General features: G+C 37.4%; 1 protein-coding gene across 1 annotated transcript in view; it reads left to right on the top strand.

The window, feature by feature from the left end:
- Positions 1-19883: 19883 nt before the first annotated feature.
- The window catches only part of Asah1 (N-acylsphingosine amidohydrolase 1), a 29812-nt gene continuing 29340 nt past the window's right edge, over positions 19884-20355 (top strand). The window contains exon 1 of the mRNA XM_010621775.2: positions 19884-20046. Within this exon, the coding sequence (XP_010620077.1) occupies positions 19969-20046 (78 nt within the window). The 5' untranslated portion in view covers positions 19884-19968. The remainder of the gene's footprint in view (positions 20047-20355) is intronic.

The following is a 20355-nucleotide window of genomic DNA, read 5'->3' as shown; positions in this document are numbered from 1 at the left end:
TTTTTTTTTTTTTTTTTTTTTTTTTTTGGTACCAGGGATCATCTTTGCACTTGTTAAGGTTCCACTACCTAGTGGAACCACTGGGCTAAATCCCTGGCCCTCCATCAGCTTTTAATTTTAAAAATATTTAGTCCAAAGTTTTGTTTTTGTTTTTGTTTTCCAAAAAAAGTTAAGCCTAAAAAGCTACTCTGCCATAACCCATGCTCCTGATTTTCTTAATCTTTCTTCCCCAGATTAAGGATCTGTGCTTTTCTAGATACAGATACAAAACTCTGACATCCTAAATCAAGAAATCGTTAAATATATACATTCATACATCTTAAAATATGCCTGAACCCATAAGAGACTCATAAAACCAAATGATTGGAATCTAAATAGTGTAGAGATCCTGATTCAGATCTAGTATAGACTGATCAGTCCATGGCTTATTTTCAGCTCACTATTAGAATAACTATAAAGTTACTCTTAATTTCTTATGACTGAAAAATAAAATGTGAGATTAGTATGTTGTATTTTCCAAATTAATATGACATGATAGTGTTTATAATGAGATGAGAAATATCAAAACTGGCTTTCCTCACAATACTATTGTTTTATGGTATTGTTATACTAATAGTTGAGAAGCTCAGTGTATGTAAGCTCCATAATGATTTCTTTAAGCTTGCTAATGTTGAAATCCATTTCATTCAGTGAGTAGATTAGAAACAAAATGAAAAGAATCATACATTTTATGCCCCTTTCTCCACCCACCTATTTTCAGCCTATTTTAAAGTGCATATTCCATTGTAGGAACTTGATGGTATTAAAGCAGATTGTGGTTTTTTACATTTCTTGTTCTGTGCTTGACGGAAATATCTAGCACTATTTGGTATAGAGTATTTCTGTTTACTTTTATGCCAGTGGAATGCTCTTAAATTTTACTGAGGTTTTTTGTGACAGAAGAAAAGTAAACCTTTCCATTTAGCCTTGTGTTTCAAATTGCTTCATATGTTTGCAGAGTGTGAAGTGATGACTTACAGATTAACACCTGCAGGTAGGTGGCTATTTTTTGTACACAGTGTTTGCACATCAATAATAAGGTTTTGCAATCTTGTTCTGAGTGCTACTAGAGAAGAAAGGATGTAGCAGCATTTATTTTTCTGTCCTGCAGTTTTCTGATGACTGTCCTTGGTCCTCAGTGAACATAGAGAAAACAGTACATATCTCTCTATTCCAATCAGTTCTTGACTTCTAACCTTAGATCCCCAAATACTGCCTGGCATGCATATCTCTCTATTCTAATCAGTTCTTGACTTCTAACCTTAGACCCTGCAAATACAGCCTGGCAAAGTCAAGCTGTTTGAATTGCATGGCTGATTGTGACTAGGTAGCTGCAGTCAATCACATTCTGTATTATCCCCTCATGCTTCTGTGACTAAGGTATTCACTTCTTATCTCACTTTTCTCCTGTGGTTCTTTTTGGGTGTAGTGTTTCTTTAATGCCAGAAAAAAATAATTCAAGGATATACTGAGGCTCAGGAAAATCTAAAATTAATATAATAGTTTAGCAGACCATGAGTGCTCATTCAGTCTTAGGCTTTTGTGTATGTAAATTGCTATCTAGAGCAAAATAACTTGTTTCAAATAACCAGTTGACAGACCAACCTAGGATTTTTTATTCAGTTTTTGTCTTGTTTTTATGGTGATGCAGATTGAACTCAGGGCTTTTGGTCCAGTTTGGCAAGACTGTATACCACTGAGCCATGTCTTCCACCCAATCCTAGGCTGTTCTTTAGCTCCTCAGACCCATAAATTCTACTTTTGGTTAACTTTAAAGCAGAGCAGCAGCAATTGTTTGTTCGTTAGATAAATAATTGCCCATACATGCCTTCATATTCCTCTGCTCTTTATTCTTAGCCTAAAAGTCTTGAAGACATGTATTCCACTGGTGCCTGTTCAGTGTCTTCCACCTGTCCATTTACTATGACCTACTTTTCATTGTGCATGTTTCTTTTACTACCACAATCTCATTCCATACCAATGTGCTTCTTCTACACCAATTGAAAAATGAGCAAAGATTTGAATATCTAGTAGAAAGCTAAACAAAAGCTGCTCATGGTGGTGCACTCCTACAACCCTAAGTATTGGGAGGCTGAAACAGGATCCCTTAACTCCAGCAGTTCACCTTGCCCAATATGGGCAACAGAGAGAATCTCCTATCTCACAGCTCCTTCACAAAATGTAGTAGATTTACTGTTGAATCTCCTCTGCAAATGGAGCTTCTGCATTTTTCCTTGAATTTAAGTCTCATTCCAGTATACCTAGAGTTAAAGAATCGTGTACCATGTCCATAACTGCTAATTTTGAAATTTCTCACTATCCTCTTCCATCAATACAGACTTTGAAATACATACCATCCACCCACATGACCACTACAGCTCTGCATTGCTTTTCATCAGTGTCTTCACCCTCCTGAAAACTGTCATCTTTCTCTTTGCTGCCTTCCACCCTCAGTGTTACCCAGTATTTATTCACCTTAAAAATTGTCTTGATAGGTCAGCTCATCTTTTACTCCACTTTGTATTAGTGACAGGCCAGTGGAGAAACATTTTGTCTTTGATACTTACTCTTCCTAGATGAGAAGTCCTTATCTCTACCTTTTGACTCTTCCTGGAGCATAACTGTTCATTCTTTTTGTCTTTAAAAAGTCTAGGATAGGGTGGAATTGGTGTCCTGAGCTTCCCTTTCTTGGTTGTACAGTGAGGAGCTCTCATCTGTGCAGCCTGCTGTAGTCCATGCAGGTTTTCAAAGTCAACAAGACTGCCACAATTGTGGCACACTACAAAAGGGCAGCAAGCTCATCGAGGTGAATGGGCATCACTTGGTGATCAAGCGATGTATGCTGTAATACAAGTTACTGGATCTTGCTCTGCTTCTGAGGAAGTGGCTTGCAGGTGTAGATTTCTGAGTCCATGTGAAGGCCATCAGTTATGCTTTTCTTAGTTCATCTCTAAAGTCCTAGTAGCCTGTTACCGGAAATGCGTGGATGAGGCATCCAAGGAGATCAAAGACATCCTCAGTTCAGTATGCTCAGACCCTGCTTATACCTTATTCCCCTGTCATTTCAAGTCCAAAAAGTAGAGACCCTGTTGCCCATGTTCACTACTAGAAATCCCACCACTAATCCCGTCAGGGGATCAGGGTTTGCCTTTGTAACAATTAATATGGTATTTCAAAGTTAGAAAAGTTTAGAAATCTATTTCTTCAGTTCTTTACAGTATCTGTTACTATTAAATTATTTAATTGACAGCTTGTAAACCTAGTAAACATTTTAATGAATACAGTAACAGTTATAAAGTGTTGAGTGTGTATAACATTATTTTCAATGTAATAAAAATATATTACCTCTAATTCCACATCTTACCTAGTTTCAATTGTAAGAACTTCAATTTTCTCTTTAATATTAGAAAATTAATGATCAAAGAAATGAAGGGTGAATAGTCACATTTCTGACAACACTTTCATTCTTATGTGATTCTGCTTCACTTCCCTTTATTGTAACTCATAGTAGTTGAAGGAAATGGTGCTAATAGCGCTACCATTTAACTACATAGTGGAAGCAAATAAATACTACATGCACCGACTATTTTCTGGGAATCTCATAAAATTCAAGGGAAGGTGAAGAGTTTTGTCTTGATTTCATAAAGCCAGGTTTTCTCTCAGACAGTTCCATAGGGAGTAGCACTCTAGATTGAGAATAAGTGAATGACACTTATTAAAACAACTAATCAAATACATAAAATATTTTTAAAGTACTACTCATCTGGCACAATGTATGGAATATATAGAAAGCAAACAGAAAAAAGCAGGAACTCTAGTGAATGAGTACCTGTTTGCTCTGACTCTCACTTGGGAGTTCCTGCCAAAATCAGAGAAGTGGAGCTTCTGCCTTGGTAAATTTCAAAAATACAAGAGGTAGAAGCCTGGGCTATTTCAGGAGGGAATCTGACCACAACAGTTGTACCGCCGTGGTGGTGGTAAGTGAAGAACAAATTTAACTAAATGAAAGAGAATCATTTTGTCTTATTACCTGATACCAAATGGAAGGGAAGGACAAAAGATCATCCCTAAGATATAACCACTAGCTAGCCTTAGGTGGGGTTGTAACAAAATCACACTGCCTCTGCTATTAAAACGGGTAGGGGATCTCAAGAAAAATGAATTCAGAGTTGTCCCGATTGGTTCTGCTTTAAAATAAATCCCACCAAAATGAGATTATCCCATGGAAAATAAGCAGTTCACATTGCAAATAAAGAGAAACCAGACACCTTAAGAACCAAGCCAAAATATATAAAGACTGCGGCATCAAAACAAAAATATAAGAACTTCAAAAAATAAAAAATAGTTGGGTATGGTAGTGGTGCCATACTTGTAGTCCCAGTAGTTGAGAGGTTGAAGCAGGAGAGGTATTTGAGCCTACGACTTCAAGATGAGCCAGGACAATAGTATGACCCTGTCTCAAAACAAAAGTTGATTGGATAGATTAAATAGATGAGAGAGAATAAGCTAGAAGATATCTTAACAAATGACTGCAGTCTCAGCTGCAGAGATAAGGGAAGTATGATGAATTAGAATTTGAAGAGACAAAAGAGCATGAGAATTTTAATATATGCCCAACTGAAGGACCATAAAGAGGTAATAGACTGCAGAAGAGGCAGTAAAGATTACAGTTAAGGAATTTTTTTTAGGTAAATCTCAGAGTCCCAGAGAATCCCAAATATAAATTACAAAACACAGCCAGGCGTGGTAGCGCACCCCTATAATCCCAGCACTCAGGAGGCTGAGACAGGAGGATTACTGTGAGTTTGAGACCAGCCTGGGCTGCATAATGAGTTCTAGGTCAGACTCAACTACACAGACCCTGTCAAAAATGCCCCCCCAAAATAAAACACACAAACTACTAATGTACATGGGGAAAAAAAACAAAAGCATCCATAAATCCATAAAAGTACATCAATTCAGATAATTTCTGGCTTCTCACTGACAGGTATGAAACCAAAATACAACAGAAGAATACAAGTTCAGAGAAAATAATTCTCAATCTAGAGTGCTATACCCTATGGAACTGTCTAGAAAGAGCTAAAACAAAATAATTCAATAGATAATTTAAGGAAAAGTGAAAGTGATCACCAGAGTTGGAAAAAAAACTAAAGATACTTTTAAAAACATGGGCCTAGCAAGTGTGAGGCCCTAAGTTCGATTTCCAGTACCAAAAATTATAAAGCTAAGCAAAACTTTACAAAAGAATAAAATGTTTAATTTGTACAGGGTTTTTTATAATTAAAATAATAAAAATAGGTACTGATTTAAATTAATCCATTACAAATCCTTGCAAAAAATACCAAAGTAATTTTTTAATGATACTGCAGATTGAATCCCAGGCCTTTACCCTGTGCTACATCACTAATCATTTATATATTTTTTTGAAATGAGGTCTCACTGAAGTCACTAAATTGCTCAGGCAGGGCTTAAATCTGCAATTCTCCTGCCTCAGCCTCCCAGAGTGCTTGGGATTACAGGAATACACCACCACACTGGACCCAATCCTTAAACTTTTCCAAAAACTGGAACAGGAGAATTGTTTCTTACATTTTTATGAGGCAGTATCACACTAAGCCAAACAGATACAAGAAGACTGTAGACCAGTATCCCTGATGGACACACGTGTAAAAGTCATCAACAAAACAAACAAACTAAATTAAACCACCTGTAAAAAGACAAAAGCCCTGGATTCAATTCACAGTACCAAAAAAAAAAAAAAAAAAAAAGTATTTTCAATACTTAGGAGTAAATTTAAATGAAAGAGATCTACACTGGACTCTAAAGCACTGATAAAGGAGTTCTACACTGGAAACTATAAAGGAAATTAAGGCAGACAAATATAAATGGAAAGACATCTCACAGAGCAGAAAAATATTGTTAAATGTCTGTACCACCCAGAGCCAACTCTAGTTGCAGTTTTTACCAAAGTTCCAATGATGTATTTTTTTTTCAAATAGACATAAGTCCTAAAACTCACACGGAGCCACAGAAGTTCACAAACAGCCAAATCAGTTTTAAGAGAGAAGAATAAGCCTGGAAGGATTGACCCTTCTTGACTTCAAAATATACTGCACAGCTAATAGTAACGTAAACAGTATGGTACTGGCTTTAAAACAGGCATACTGTATACACTAATGTAAAGAGAAAGTCTAAAAATAAATCCATGTATACAGTCAACTGAACTTTGACCAGGATGCCAGGATTACACAATGGGGGATGTTCATAATTGGCTGGGAAAACTGGATATCGACACAAAAAATAAAAAATTGGACTCGTATTTTATACCTTACACAAAAATAAATTCAAAAGAGATTAAAGATAGACATAAAGCCTGAAGCTATAAAATTCCTAGGGGAAAACATCTGGACATAGGCTTTGGCAGTGATTTTCTGGAAGTAACATCAAAAGTAAAGGAAACAAAACCAAAAATACCCTAGTGGGATGATAACAAATTTAAAAGGCACAGCAAAGAAAATGATCAAGAAAGCAAAGAGATGGCCTACAGAACGAAAGCAAATGTTTGCCAACCATACATCTAGTGACAAGTAAATATCTAAAATATATAAGAAACTTGCACAACTCAAAAAAAAAAAAAAACAGTTAAACTAAGGAACCTTAATAGACAGTTCCCCAAAGAAGACACATAAATGGCCATCATGTTTGATAAGGTACTTAACATCACTCATCATCAAGGAAATGCAAATCAAAACTATAATGAGATACAGCTCATACCTGTTAGTCTGGCTTCAACAAAAAACAACAGGTAACAAATGCTGGTGGGGATGTGGAAAAAGATCTGTAGTACACCACTGATGGGCATAGAAAGTGGTGCACCACTACTTATGCCTCACAGAACTAAAAACAACTATATACAATTCAGTAATCTAATTTGTGTGTATATATTTAAAGGAATCAAAACCAGGATCTCAAAGAGATTATCGGCATCCCCATGTTTTACAACATTATTAGCAATAGCAACCTAAATTCCCATTGACATATAAAGGATAAAGAAGATGTGGTATATACACACAATGGAATACAAATCCTAAAAAATGAAGTTCTGCATATCTGCTACAACATGGCTGAGCCTGAAGTATATTATACCAAGTGAAATAAGCCAGACACACAGGGACGAGTGATATATGAAAAATGTAAAAAAATCAAATTCGTGAAAGCAAAGTGAAATGGAAGTTGCTGGGAGAAGGGGAAAGAAATGGGAAGGTATTATGCAAAGGGTACAATGTTCTAGTTGTACATGATAAGTCCTAGAGCTCTGCTATAAAACAAAGCATACAGTTAAAAATGCTGCACGGTACACTTAAAAATTCACTAGGATGGTAAATCTTACATTTTCTTATCACACACACACAAAAAAAAGGTCAGCAGAAAATTCTGAAGGTGATAAATAGATTTATGGCATAGATTATAGTGATTGTTTTGTGAGTACTATATACTTATCTCTGATTCATATTGTGAATGTTAATATATAGAATTTTGTGTGTGCAAAACCTTTGAATCGATTTTATTTAAAAGAAAGTCAAGGGCCGGGGATTTAGCTCAGTGGTGCCACTGCCTGTCTTGCAAACACATGGTCCTGAGTTCGATCCCTGGTACCAAAAATAAATAAATAAATAAATTTTAAAAAAGTAAAATGAGGGAGTGAGAATTCAATCTGTAGTTGGAGAAGATATTTGTAATATTTTTGAATGAGTCTTTGTTACTATGTTTAAATTCCTGATGCTGGACAGTTCATAAAGAGGTTTATTCATCTCTCAGTTCTGAAGACTCGAGAGCATTGTGATGGCATCAGCTTGGCTCTGATGAAGGCCTCATGGTGGATGGCATCACAGTGGAGAGGATACGTGAAAGAAGAAATCACATGGTGACACAAGAAGCCAGAGAAAGACTAGAGTCCCAGGACAGTTAGGTCGGCCCCTTCTAAGGACTTGTCCCCGTGGCCTAATGACATCTTACTGGACGCCCACTTCGTATGACCACCTTATCACCAAGATGTCTCATCCCGTGGTCCTTGACCCTATCTTTATTCTGGAATTCACACTTCTTCTAATGCCCGTCACGATGGAGACTTCCTATGTATGGGCCCGATATTGTTACTATCGTTTCTTTGTGTATGGAAAGAGGAAGAAGGAGAAGGAAATAAGGAAGGAAGAGAGACTTGTAAAACCCAGGTTAGAAGTTGAGTGCTTTCATCACTAAGCATTTTTATTTACAGAGGTAGTTTTCTCAGCTCTATAAATAGTCAATTAGTTGATCATCACATACTTATTATGTATCTACACTATCAGGCATTGTGCTAGATACTGCAGATATAGTGATAAATAGCATAGATAAGATCTTTGTCTTCATAGGGTTTAGAGATTAAGAAAGCAGACATCAAACATTCATGAATTATTAAGAAAATAATTTTGCAAATTACTGGCAATATTTGAGATTTGGTTAATAGAGTGAACAGGTTGGTTTGGAAAGATGTAGGTCAGGGAAGGCTTCTCTAAAGAGGACATATGTCAAGGGTAACTGTGAGGGATGAGTAGGAGTTACATGTGTAACAACTGGCATAGAGAAAATATTCCACACATAGGAATCTCATGAGAAGGAAGACAGATAGGAGGGAGCAGGGTGTTTGGAGGAACTGCTTTTTTTTTTTTTAATTCTGGTCTTAATAATATTAATAGGAGACACTGACAGCAAAGAAGTGATATTACTAAATCTGCATTTTAAAGGTCATTGTGGTTGCAATTTAGAGGATGTTTTGGAAAAGAGTGAGAGAAAACAATGAGTCTAGGTAAGAATTAATTGCACTGGTAGAGGCAAGAAATTATGATGCCTGGACCAGCATGATTGCAGTGAGGATGGACAAAAGTTGACAGAATTGCTCAAAACATAATTAACTGTCTTAACCACTAAAGTTAAATGTAGGAGATAAAAGAAGAAAGGAGTCAGAGCAACTCTTAAGTTTCCAATTTGAGCATTAGAGTAGGTACTTTTACCCCGACCCCAATAAATGGCAAGAAGTTTTGTAGCTGAATGTGTATGTGGGGTTTTTCTGCATCCTTACCTCTATTCCACTGATCCATGTATCTTTTTGTTCCAGTACCATGCCATTTTTTAATCACTATTACTTTGTAGCATAGCTTGAAGTCAGGTATTGCTATGCTGCCTGATTTGCTCTTATTGCCCAAAATTACTTTTGCTATTCTGGGTCTCTTTTTGTTTCATATGAATTTTAGGATCATTTTCTCTAGATCTGTAAAGTATGCTGTTAGTATTTTGATTGGGACTGCATTGAATCTGTATAGTAATGTTGGAAGTATGGCCATTTTGACAATATTGGTACTGTCTAACCAGGAGCAGAGGACATCTTTCCATTTTCTGATGTCTTCAATAGGCTTCTTCAGGGTATTGTAGTTTTCTTTGTTAAGGTTTTTCATTTCCTTGGTTAGATTAATTCTTAGCTATTTCATTTTTCTTGATGCTACTACTGTGAATGGTACTGTTTTCATAATACCCTTCTCCCATTCTTGGTTGGTGTACACAAATGCTAATGATTTTTTAGTGCTAATCTTGTACCTTGCTACTTTGCTGAAATTGTTTATTAATTTTAAGAGTTTTTTGTGTTCTTTGGGTCTTTTATGTAGAGTATCATGTCATCTGCAAATAATGATAATTTGAGTTCTTCCATTCCTATATGTATCCCTTTTATTTATTTTTTCTTTTTTAAAAACTAATTTTATCGGTAACATTTAAGGTATACAATGTAATGACATTCATCATTGGAAATTTGCACCTTTACAGAATCCATCTTGGTTCTTATTTTTTCCCCATTTCCCTGCCCTCCCTTCAACCACTCCCTCTCTCCCTTCTACAAAGACTTTGTTTACCTTTTTTCTTTTTCTATTAATTCCATTCCCTTATTTTCCCCTATTTCTCCCACTTTCCCTTCCCTTTTGCACCTTTTCTTCCTATTTTATATTATTTAATTATACCTTTTAGTCCTTCTTTACACTTTCAGTTTCTTACACTATAGAAACTAATTGGTATTTACATATGTGTCCTCTTTATTTCACTTAACAGTATCACTTCAATGTGCATCCATCTAGCTATAAATGTCTCTAGTTTCTCCCCTTTTACTTGATTCCTTTATCTCATTGCTCTAGCTAAACAAAGAAACTAGTTACTACTTCAAAAAATTATATTCCAACACACTAGCAAATTGTGTGGAAAAGGACATATTCCTAGACACATAAAAACTTCCAAAACTAACCCAAGAAAACATGACTATGCTTAACAACCCAATTATAAGGAAGGTGATTGACTCAGTAATAAAGAATCTATCAATTAAGAAAATCCCAGGACTTGATGGGTTCACTGCTGAATTCTACAAAACCTTTAAGGATGCTACATCACCAACACTCCTCAAGCTCTTCAAAGAAATTGAAAGGGGAAGAATCCTCTCATATTAATTTATGGGAGCCAGTATCACCCTGATCCCCAAACCAGATAATACTAGACTATAGGCCAATCTCATTAATAAGCACATGCAAAAATTTTCAATAAGACAATAGCAAATAAAATGTAGCACATTATCAAAAAGGTCATAAAGGGCCAGGGATTTAGCTCAGCAGTTCAGTGGCCTGCCTTGCAAGCGCAAGGACCCGAGTTCAATCCCCAGTACCAAAAAAAAAAGGTCATACACCATGATCAAATAGGTTTCATTCCAGAGATATAAGGATGGCTCAACATACATAAATCAGTAAATGTAATACATGACATAAAGAGCAACATTAAAAGCTACATAATCATATCAATAGATGCAGAGAAGGCTGTCAACAAAATCCAACACCGCTTCATGACAAAATCTGAAAAAAATCACGTACAGAAGAACCATGCAAGAATATGATAAAAGCTATGTATGACAAACCTATAGCCAGCATCATACTAAAATGGGGAAAAACTAAAAGCATTCCCTCTAAAATCAACAATACAAGGATATACATTATCACTTCCTCTATTCAATATAGTACTTATCATGAATTTTTAATGCTGCCTAATACAGAAGCCCAGATCCACATATGTGGAAGATACAGATAGCTGTATGTATCCAGGATTGAGTTTTTACAGAATAGGAAAAAATAAAGGGGAGTGGGAGGACAGAAAGCTAAAACATTGCAGTGGCAGGTGAGTAACTGATCACAGAATTTAAGTTGGGGGGGAGGGATAGGAAGAGATAGGTTTATGAAAGAGAAGAACAAATGTAATTGGCTGCAAAATCTAGAAAGCTAGAAAGTCCACCTAAAGTCAAGCATAGTTGTTTGCATATAAGATGAGTCATCCATTTTCATCCTTTCTTTTAATAACTACTTTATATGAGTTATATGACTTAGATAAGATTTTGTGATCTGATCTGGAAATTTATCGTAGTGGTGAGGTATAATCAGGAAACCTAAAGAGAATTACTTAGCATAAGTCTCATATTTCTCATGAGAATAACAGCACATAAAGAATTAATATATATATTCCTTATGGCCAACTTTAAAACTTCTGGAAACCAATCCAATTATAATTTGGTAATTCTTTATATTACTTTAGATATCATATGGTATATGATGTTAATGCAGTTATTTTAGTTAATAAATTTTAGCCAACAAATATTCATTGACCATGCCAAACATCATGCTATGTACTGAGAATACAGTAGTAAATAAAACAAGTCTTGCTCTTATGGAGTTTGCATTCTGATTAGAGGGAGACTCATGCTAAAAAATAAAAAGATAATATGTATTAGATCAGGTAGTAATAACATCTGCAGTTAAGTGAGGTAAGGATAAGGAGTACCTGTAGAGTGCAGAAGTGCCTTAAAAGGATTTATTTGAACATTTGAGTGATTCACATATATATTTGGAAAGAACAGTTCAGATCATGAAACAGTAAGTGCTAAGTTCCTTGTGTGGAACATTCTTAGCATGTCTGAAGTTCAGAAAGAAGGCCTATTTGATGAACTATCACGAGAAACAGAAACTTGTAGAGCATGAGATAAGACAGGTAACAGGAGGCTAACCAGACTTCAGGGGGCTTACAGGCCACCGTAAAAACACTGGCTTTCACTTTTAGTAAGATGGGAAGTCACTGGACAATTCTGAGAGGAGTAACATGTTCTGTGTGGAGATTTGATGGATGATGCAAAAAAGCTGGAGTAATCAAGATGAGAGTAACGAGCTAAGGCAGCAGTAGAAGTGGTGAGAAGTGGTTGGATTCTGGATATCACTTATTTTGAAGGTAAAACCAATAGGATTTGCTGGTACAGTGAGTATGTGGTAAGAAAGAGAAAAATCAGCTGTAATCACAGCACTCTGGGAGACTTAGACAGGAAGATCATAAGTTTGAGCCCAACCTGGGTAATTTAATGATATAGTGAGATCATGTGAAAATAAAACATCAGGGTGAAGTGGGTGAAGAGATGGCAGGGAAATGGGGAAAAAATAAGAACCAAGACATATCATGTAAAGGTACAAGATCTTAAGGATAAATAGAACTGTATTGTTTGCTTTAAATGTACCAATAAACTTAACAGGGTAGGGGGTACAAAATAAAACATCAAAAAAGTGCTGAAGATGTACCTTAGTATGAGGGCTCTGGGTTCAATTCCCAATACCACACATTGACAAAATACCTGAGACTGTATAATTTATTTTAAAAATTTTATTTTCTCACAGTTCTGGTGATTTGGAAGTTCAAGATCAAGTTTTGGGCCTTCATACTGCATCTTTAAATCAGAGAAAACAGAGGAGGAAAAGAGGCCAAAAGCTAGTTGAAGCTACCTATTGAAGATCACCTTTTAATAATATCAAATTGGCAACAACTAAATTTTAGAGGAAAAACATTTAAACCATAACAGTTATCAATATTCAGATAGCATTAAGGCCATGAGATTGAGTGAGATCACGTAAAAGATAAGCATATATAAAGAAGAAAAGACATTTGAAGACCAAGCTCTGGGTACTTCTGCATATATAGGTCAGCTGATGAGAAGAAAACAACAGCATATTCAGGATGTGCCCAGTGCATCAAAGAAGAATCAAAAGGTAGTGATATCCCAGAACCAAGAGGAAGCAGATGTTCCAATGTTAAACATAAGACCACATTTCTGGGGGTATAGCTCAGTGCTAGAGTACTTGCCTAAAATTTGCAAGGCTAGCTACAATTCCTCAGTACTTAAAAAAAGGAGCTATGACCATAGAATTTGATATTTAATGTAAAGGAGGCCTACAGTATTACAAGAGAAGATGTCAAGAAACCAGAATATTAGAAAGACTGTCTTTAAAAAGAAGAAGAAATAAAGACTGTCTTTGTGGATATTGAAATACTAAAAATATTCACATAAATTATATTCTTAAAAGTGACAGGGAGGCAACTGTGATAACTTTGAAGCAAGTGATACCAGAGGTCAACAGATGCTAACTATAGTGCAGTGGCACCAGATTCCAGGTCAACAACTGACAGCCCTAACTTAGGACAGTTTGACCTTAATTTTTTTTTACTTTACTATAGGGTGAAAGTGATGCACATGCAGCAGAATATTTACCTTGAATGTGGACTACTGATCTTGTCCTAGGCTAGCATCCCATGATGTGGGCAGTGGCATCGAGCCGCAGCCACATGATCACAGAGGGAAACAATCAGCCATACAGGGCACTGTGTTGCTGAGCTATGGTGTGTTAAATGCATTTTTGATGTGTGGTATTTTCAATTTAAGATGGATTTATCAGGACATAGCCCCATCATAAGTCAAGGAGCATCTATAATTGTGAACACTTTGGATGTTGGTAACATTAGGTTGGCCATATGAAAATGACATTCAAATACTTTTTGCCTCAAAAAATGCCAATTCCATTATTTGATCTAATATAACTGAATATATGTAAAATATGTTTGAACTGGAGTTACATCCATAAGTACGGATGTATGTTATATCCCTTGTAGATGCAAAATCCCTGAGATCTGGAGTTACTGTGTGACTGCATATGTACCTTTCACAGCACCTAGTGGTCTGCTTTGTATTTAATAGTCATTTAGTATTTTTGTACATATATCATTGCTATTGTTGGCTTATTCTTTTATTTCAGGGTGCTCATCATATTCTTCACCTTTCCGAGTTGAGAAACAAATATACACAGGCATTAGAAGTGGTTCATTATCAACACTGTTGCTGATTATGTTGAAATAGGGTAAACAGCTTGGACCCAAGGTCAAAATGGGATTCTAATTCATCATCCTCTGGAATTAATCTGTGCAGGTGCAAAGTATATCCAAGAGGCACAGACAATTTCTGACATGAGGGAAAATGCTGTAAAGTGAGGGCAAGTTGGAGAGGGATGGGATAACACCTGCACCACTGATAGCTAGGAATGAAAATACAGAAGGCTCTATTCCCTGACCACCTGTTCTCTGTGTCTCCCAAAGCTTCCTTTTCAGAATTCTTTCTTCATAATTTTCACATTAACACACTGTTTTTCAAATGTACAGGAAACTAACAGTTTTGTAAGAAGAGGTCAATGGCAGCAACTGCTTCTGCTTCCATTTTGTCACCCAGGGGTAGCTGCAGTGAGCCTACCAATGCAGCAGGCAGATATGAATGAAAGAGTCATGAGAGACCAGGCCACACGTGTTGTAAACCTTTCAGCTATTTACCAATTAGATAAGTCATTCCTGTTCTAGGAAGACATAAATGGAAGGGACTGGAGAGAAAGGTGAAGTTTTTTGCCCAAATCATCTCACAGGTTTTGTGAAGCCTGAAGCTTATACAAGTTGGATGGTATTCTTCAAAGAATACAAAATTATAAGTGTAAAATCTGGTAGAAGGCTAGCAAGGGTCCTGAACAAGTAAAGGTACTGGAATTCAAGCTTCATAGCTTAATGGTGCATCCTCCTCTGCTATAGCAAGGGAAGAATTACCTATTTTTAGGAACCTAGTTTTAGATTTACCAGTGTATGTCAGTTAGGATGCTCTCCAACACAATAATTAAACTTGCAAGCAAAGCCACTTGAACTGGATTCAATAATACGGAAGAGTAGGGGCTCATGTAAATGAAAAGTTCAGTTGCTGGACAGGCTCTGTGGTTGGTGGATCTAGCTATCTTAACAATGTTATCAATGACCCAGTTTATTTCAATCTTTCAACTGCACTGTCCATGGTATCTATTTCATCTTAGGCGGCTCCCTTCAAGATTATGGCATGAATAACAAGCAGCAGTGGGGACTACTAACTTCCTCTTTCCTATTAGAAGAGAGAGGAAAATTGCCTAAATTACTGAGCAATAATCTTTAGCTTCAAATCCCAGCTTGTTTCATTCAAGCATCTGATTCACTAAGGCCTAAACCAAGCACTATGGTAAGAGGGATAAAGTAACTTTAAATTTCCTACACTAATCAGGGCCTGCCCCCAGTGACAAGGATATGTCTCATTCAAGAAATGTAGCTGCCACATAATGGAGTGGAATTGAGTTTGATGAAACATCCACAATACAAAAATTAACCAAAGGGTAGAATCTGGACTAATGAACTAAATATATCAAAAGTTTTCAAAATATTCATTTGATTTATGCTACTGACCAAGCACCTACATTAAATGCTCTTTTTTTGTTCTTTTTTAGTGAACCCAGAGCCTTGGGCATGCTAAACATATGATCTATCACGGAGCTATACTTTCAGTCCAAGTACTAAACATTTATTAAGAGAATAAATGAATTTGTTGCCAAGAGATTAGAAACACTGTGGAGCATTAAATAATTAATTTTAATCATTTCCGTGAAATGCAACTATGTCAAAATACAAAGTTAGAACAACGAAAACATTTATAAATTATAAGATTTAAGTCTTAGTGAAATTAGCCTTCTAAAACTGGTGAGATAGCTCAGTGGTAAAGCATGTGTTCAGCATGCACAAGATACCTGGATTCAATCTCCAGTGTTACAAAAAGAACAAAATAACTTTCTGTTCAGAATCATGTCTTATCAAGGAAAGTGGAAATAGGACGAAAGTGGCTCAAAGTGGCTTTTCAAAGTAGCTCTTCAATTCTAATTTTAGGGATTCAATAAGACAAAAAAATCTTTCACAAAAAAACAAGGATAAGTACAAAATGAAAGATAATCTAACTTTGATATTGAGATAAGAGTAAAGGTCTGCACTAAATCTTGTTTTATAATAGAATAAAACATAAGTACATACCTTAAGCTAAAAATAATGATTTAGCATATTTTTCTAAAAGAAAAACGAAGTAATTTTCTTTGCGTGGACAAAGCTATGAGAGGAAAAGAAACATGTAATAATTTTATATAACCTCTGATTTTCCAATTCTTACATCTTATATGGGTTCCTGCCTAAAAAGATGAACAAAAATTTGTTTTGAAATTCAGAATACATTTTAAATATACAAAAGCTGCTAAGAAGTTTACGTTAATTTGATAAATACTGATGTTAAAAATGTTTATTTTTAAAAATGAAACACTATATTTCTTGACCATCTGGTACAAAGTTTTGTATACAAAAGTTGTAATAAATCAAGCCATACCTGTTTTAGGTAATGTGAAATTAGATATGGTATAGTTCATTCAGGGTGGGGTGATTACACTGCAATGATTTTAAATCAAGGCTCCACCTCAGGAACCTTGGAATGTTAGGGAGGAGATCAGAAGTACACAGCTTGACAAGAACTTCAGCTATTCTCATAAACAATTTGATTACTTATGCTGACTCTTCTACACTAAACAGGTTATCCTTGTCTTAAATTTGATGATTCTATGTAGCATTTACATAAAATAGTATAATTTCAGGAAAGATTTAAATTATAATTTGTTTGAAAAGAGAATCAATAGTATACAGTAGGCCTTTGAGTAATATGCATAATTAAGAATATGCCAACTGATACCTTTCCTGCCTTAAGAATCTGATTTTGGTTGAAAATCGTGACTCTGGAAGGCTGAGGCAGAAAGATCCTAAGTACAACCACAAGCATGGGCAATTAAGTGATATGCTATCTCAAAATCAAAAAACTGGTCTGAGGATGTAGCTCAGTATGAAGGCTCTGGCTTCAATCCCCAGTACTGCAAAAAAAGAAAAAAACAAACTGATTTTGTCAGATTAGATAAGCATCGATCGATTCCTCTAGTAGGGGGAAAAAATCACCACTTCTCTTATAGAATTACACATGTTCCCAGAATAAAGCCTAGATCATTACAATGGTTCTTCGTGCTCTATTAAAATCTCTCCTCTCCCCATCTCTCTGATTTAATCCTTTTATTTTCCACTTGTGTCTTCTGCTCCAGCTATATCAGCTCTCTTTTGCAGACGAATATGCCATTACATTCTCAATTTGTAAAACATTGGTAAAGTACATACTTTATTCAGATTTACTTAATTTTTGCTAAAGGGCCTTTTGTTTTGGTCATATGAACACTAAGTGCTTTTATTTTGAAAGCCTATTTACATGAATATAAATTATTTCCTCAGTTTGGGTTACCATAGAGAAATGAGCTTGAAAGTCCTAAATTGCTGAGCTTCATAATAACAATTTTGAACAAATTTACAGCATTTCACTTACTTTTTTAAAAAATCAGGTTAGCTAGGCATGATGGTGCATGCCTGTAATCCCACCACTTGGAGGCTGAGGCAGGAGTATAGACATGAGGCCAGCCTGGGCTACATAGTGAGTTTAAGGCCAATATGTACTACAAAATGAGACTCTGTCTCAAAATAAAATAAAATTTAAAAATTTAAAAATCAGGTTAAACATATGTATCTCTTCAAATAGTTATCATTTCTTTATAGTAAAAACAAACTTTTAAAATTCTTCCTTCTAGCTTTTTGAAATATAAAATCACATTCTCACTTTTAAGCCTTTCCACCAGTTGCTCCCTCTGTCTGGAATACAATTTCCTCGGCAGTCACAATATTAACTACCTCATTATCTTCTACTCAGACTGCCTCTTTTCAATGTCTGTCCTGCCCATGCCACTTAAAATTGTAGCTCTGCCCACTGTCAACCTCCACACCCTTTTCCCCTTGCTATGATTTTCTCCCTAGCATTTACTGTCTTCTAATTATCTTATGTAATTTTCTTATGTATTACATGTATTGTCCATTTCTCATTTTATAAGTCTTAGGAAGAAAGTAATGTGTTTTTTTGTTTGTTTGCTTGCTTGCTTTATAAGATAGTGTCTTGCTATATAGCCCAGGCTGGCCTGGAACTCCTGGTGATCCTCCTGCCTCTGCTTCCAGAGTGCTGGGAATACAGACGTGAACCACCATGCCCAGCTGTCATTTTGTTGTTCTTATTTCTAGCTTACCTTCATTGTCAGGAGAAATGTTAGGTACATTGTAGGTCCACAGACTTTTTTTATTAATAGTGGCCTTTTAAAAATGAGATTGAGTTTTAACTATGTTGCCCTGGCTGGCCCTGAACTCCTGGTCTCAAGTGCTGTTCCTGTGTCAGCTTCTCGAGTAACTGAGATTGCAAGTTCTTTCAACCACGACTCTCTGGTGCAGTAGTTAATATTTTTATTATCACTTTGTTTACAGTGGAAGCAGGAACCTGAATGCATTTTAATCACGCTTCCAAAGTGAAACTTCATCCGTAAAAAATGTACAAGTCAGTTACCATCTTCCTAATCTAGGGAGAATAAAACCATCAAGTTCTCATTTCCCAGCCTTCACACACACACACACACACACACACACACACACACACACTCACGAGAAAGAAGAAATACAATACAAAGATTCCCCAGCGCCACGGAGCGGAGGCAGATTTTTGGGACAGTATTCAGAATGAAGCACCCAGAAGTGCTGATTACTGGGTTTTCAGGGCGGTTGAACCAGAAAGTGGAATTCAGAGGGCAAGATTTTCTGCAGGACTCTTGACATAACTCACCTTACCAAGACGACTTCGTCCCGGAATAGGACGAGGGCCTTGTAAGTATTGCACTTCTGAAGTCTACCTGCATTTCAGAAGCAAGATACTCAGATCCTCAGTGCCTGCCTCCTCCTCGGTTCCACTCAGCTCCGCCAACCTAAATTCTTTCACCAGTTAGGCTCGCACGCACAGATGCTGAACGCCGGAACACAAGTCAGTGAAAGAAGGTTCGCTGCGTCCATCTGTTCATTTCCCCTGAGTCTAAGGTTAAAACTGAAGCTTAACAGCGCCGTGAAAGCCCGAGAGGGTAATTCGCAGCCTGAGAATCCCCTCCCTGGCCCTGACACCTGCTCCTTGTCCCTCGACCTCACGGATAACCTGCCTCATTTGAGGCCAGCTCTGCGCAGAGCGCAAAGGCACGGGTCATCACATCACATTTTGAGGCTCCAATTCTGTTTCTTGAGCACTGCCGAGCAAGCGGTACCAGCAAGGACCTCCGTTTACCGACCCAGCCCGGGAGACACCACAATCCCTCCCGCCCACTCCGCTTCGACTCAGTCCGGCGCCAGTCAACACCCTCGGGCGACAAACTCTGTGGAAGTTTACGTGACCCCACCCGCCGGGGCGGGACTAAGGCTCGGCCCAACCAAAGCTCGAGGCCCATGACTGCCGAGCAAGCGGTACCAGCAAGGACCTCCGTTTACCGACCCAGCCCGGGAGACACCACAATCCCTCCCGCCCACTCCGCTTCGACTCAGTCCGGCGCCAGTCAACACCCTCGGGCGACAAACTCTGTGGAAGTTTACGTGACCCCACCCGCCGGGGCGGGACTAAGGCTCGGCCCAACCAAAGCTCGAGGCCCATGAGAGGACGGCGGCAGGGGCGTGGCCTTCTCTCGGCCCAGGTGAAGCCTCTAGAGGTCTCTGGGGAACCGCGCAGGAGCAACGTTGTCTTCTGGAAGGATGCTGGGCCGAAGTCGTCTCATCTTCGTCTTTCTGGCCGCGGCTGTCACCAGCGCTGAGGCGCAGCACGTGCCACCGGTGAGTGAGCTGAAGCTGCAGGTGCAGGCGCGGGCTGGCTCGCAGCGTGGCGGGCGGCGGCCTCTTTACCCGGATCCGAGATGTCCCTTGCACAGGTGTGGGTTCAAACTCGGCCGGGGAGCCCCGTCCTAGGTCGACTTGGTGTTAGCTAGAACAAGAACACCTTTTAGGGAAATTCTAATTTCCTCAGAGTGACTGGGTGTGTATGATTCGCACATCCCCAGATTTGAGTGATAGTATTAGAAATAGCAATTCCAAGTTGTCTTAACCAGAACTCTTAAAAGAAGTTTCCATCGAAATTTGTGCAGT

This window comes from Fukomys damarensis, unplaced genomic scaffold (genome assembly GCF_012274545.1).
Source record: "Fukomys damarensis isolate Sample0158 unplaced genomic scaffold, DMR_v1.0_HiC HiC_scaffold_18, whole genome shotgun sequence".
NCBI lineage: Eukaryota > Metazoa > Chordata > Mammalia > Rodentia > Bathyergidae > Fukomys > Fukomys damarensis.
The sequence above is the reverse complement of the archived record's forward strand: the minus strand, read 5'-3'. Positions and strand labels throughout refer to the sequence as shown.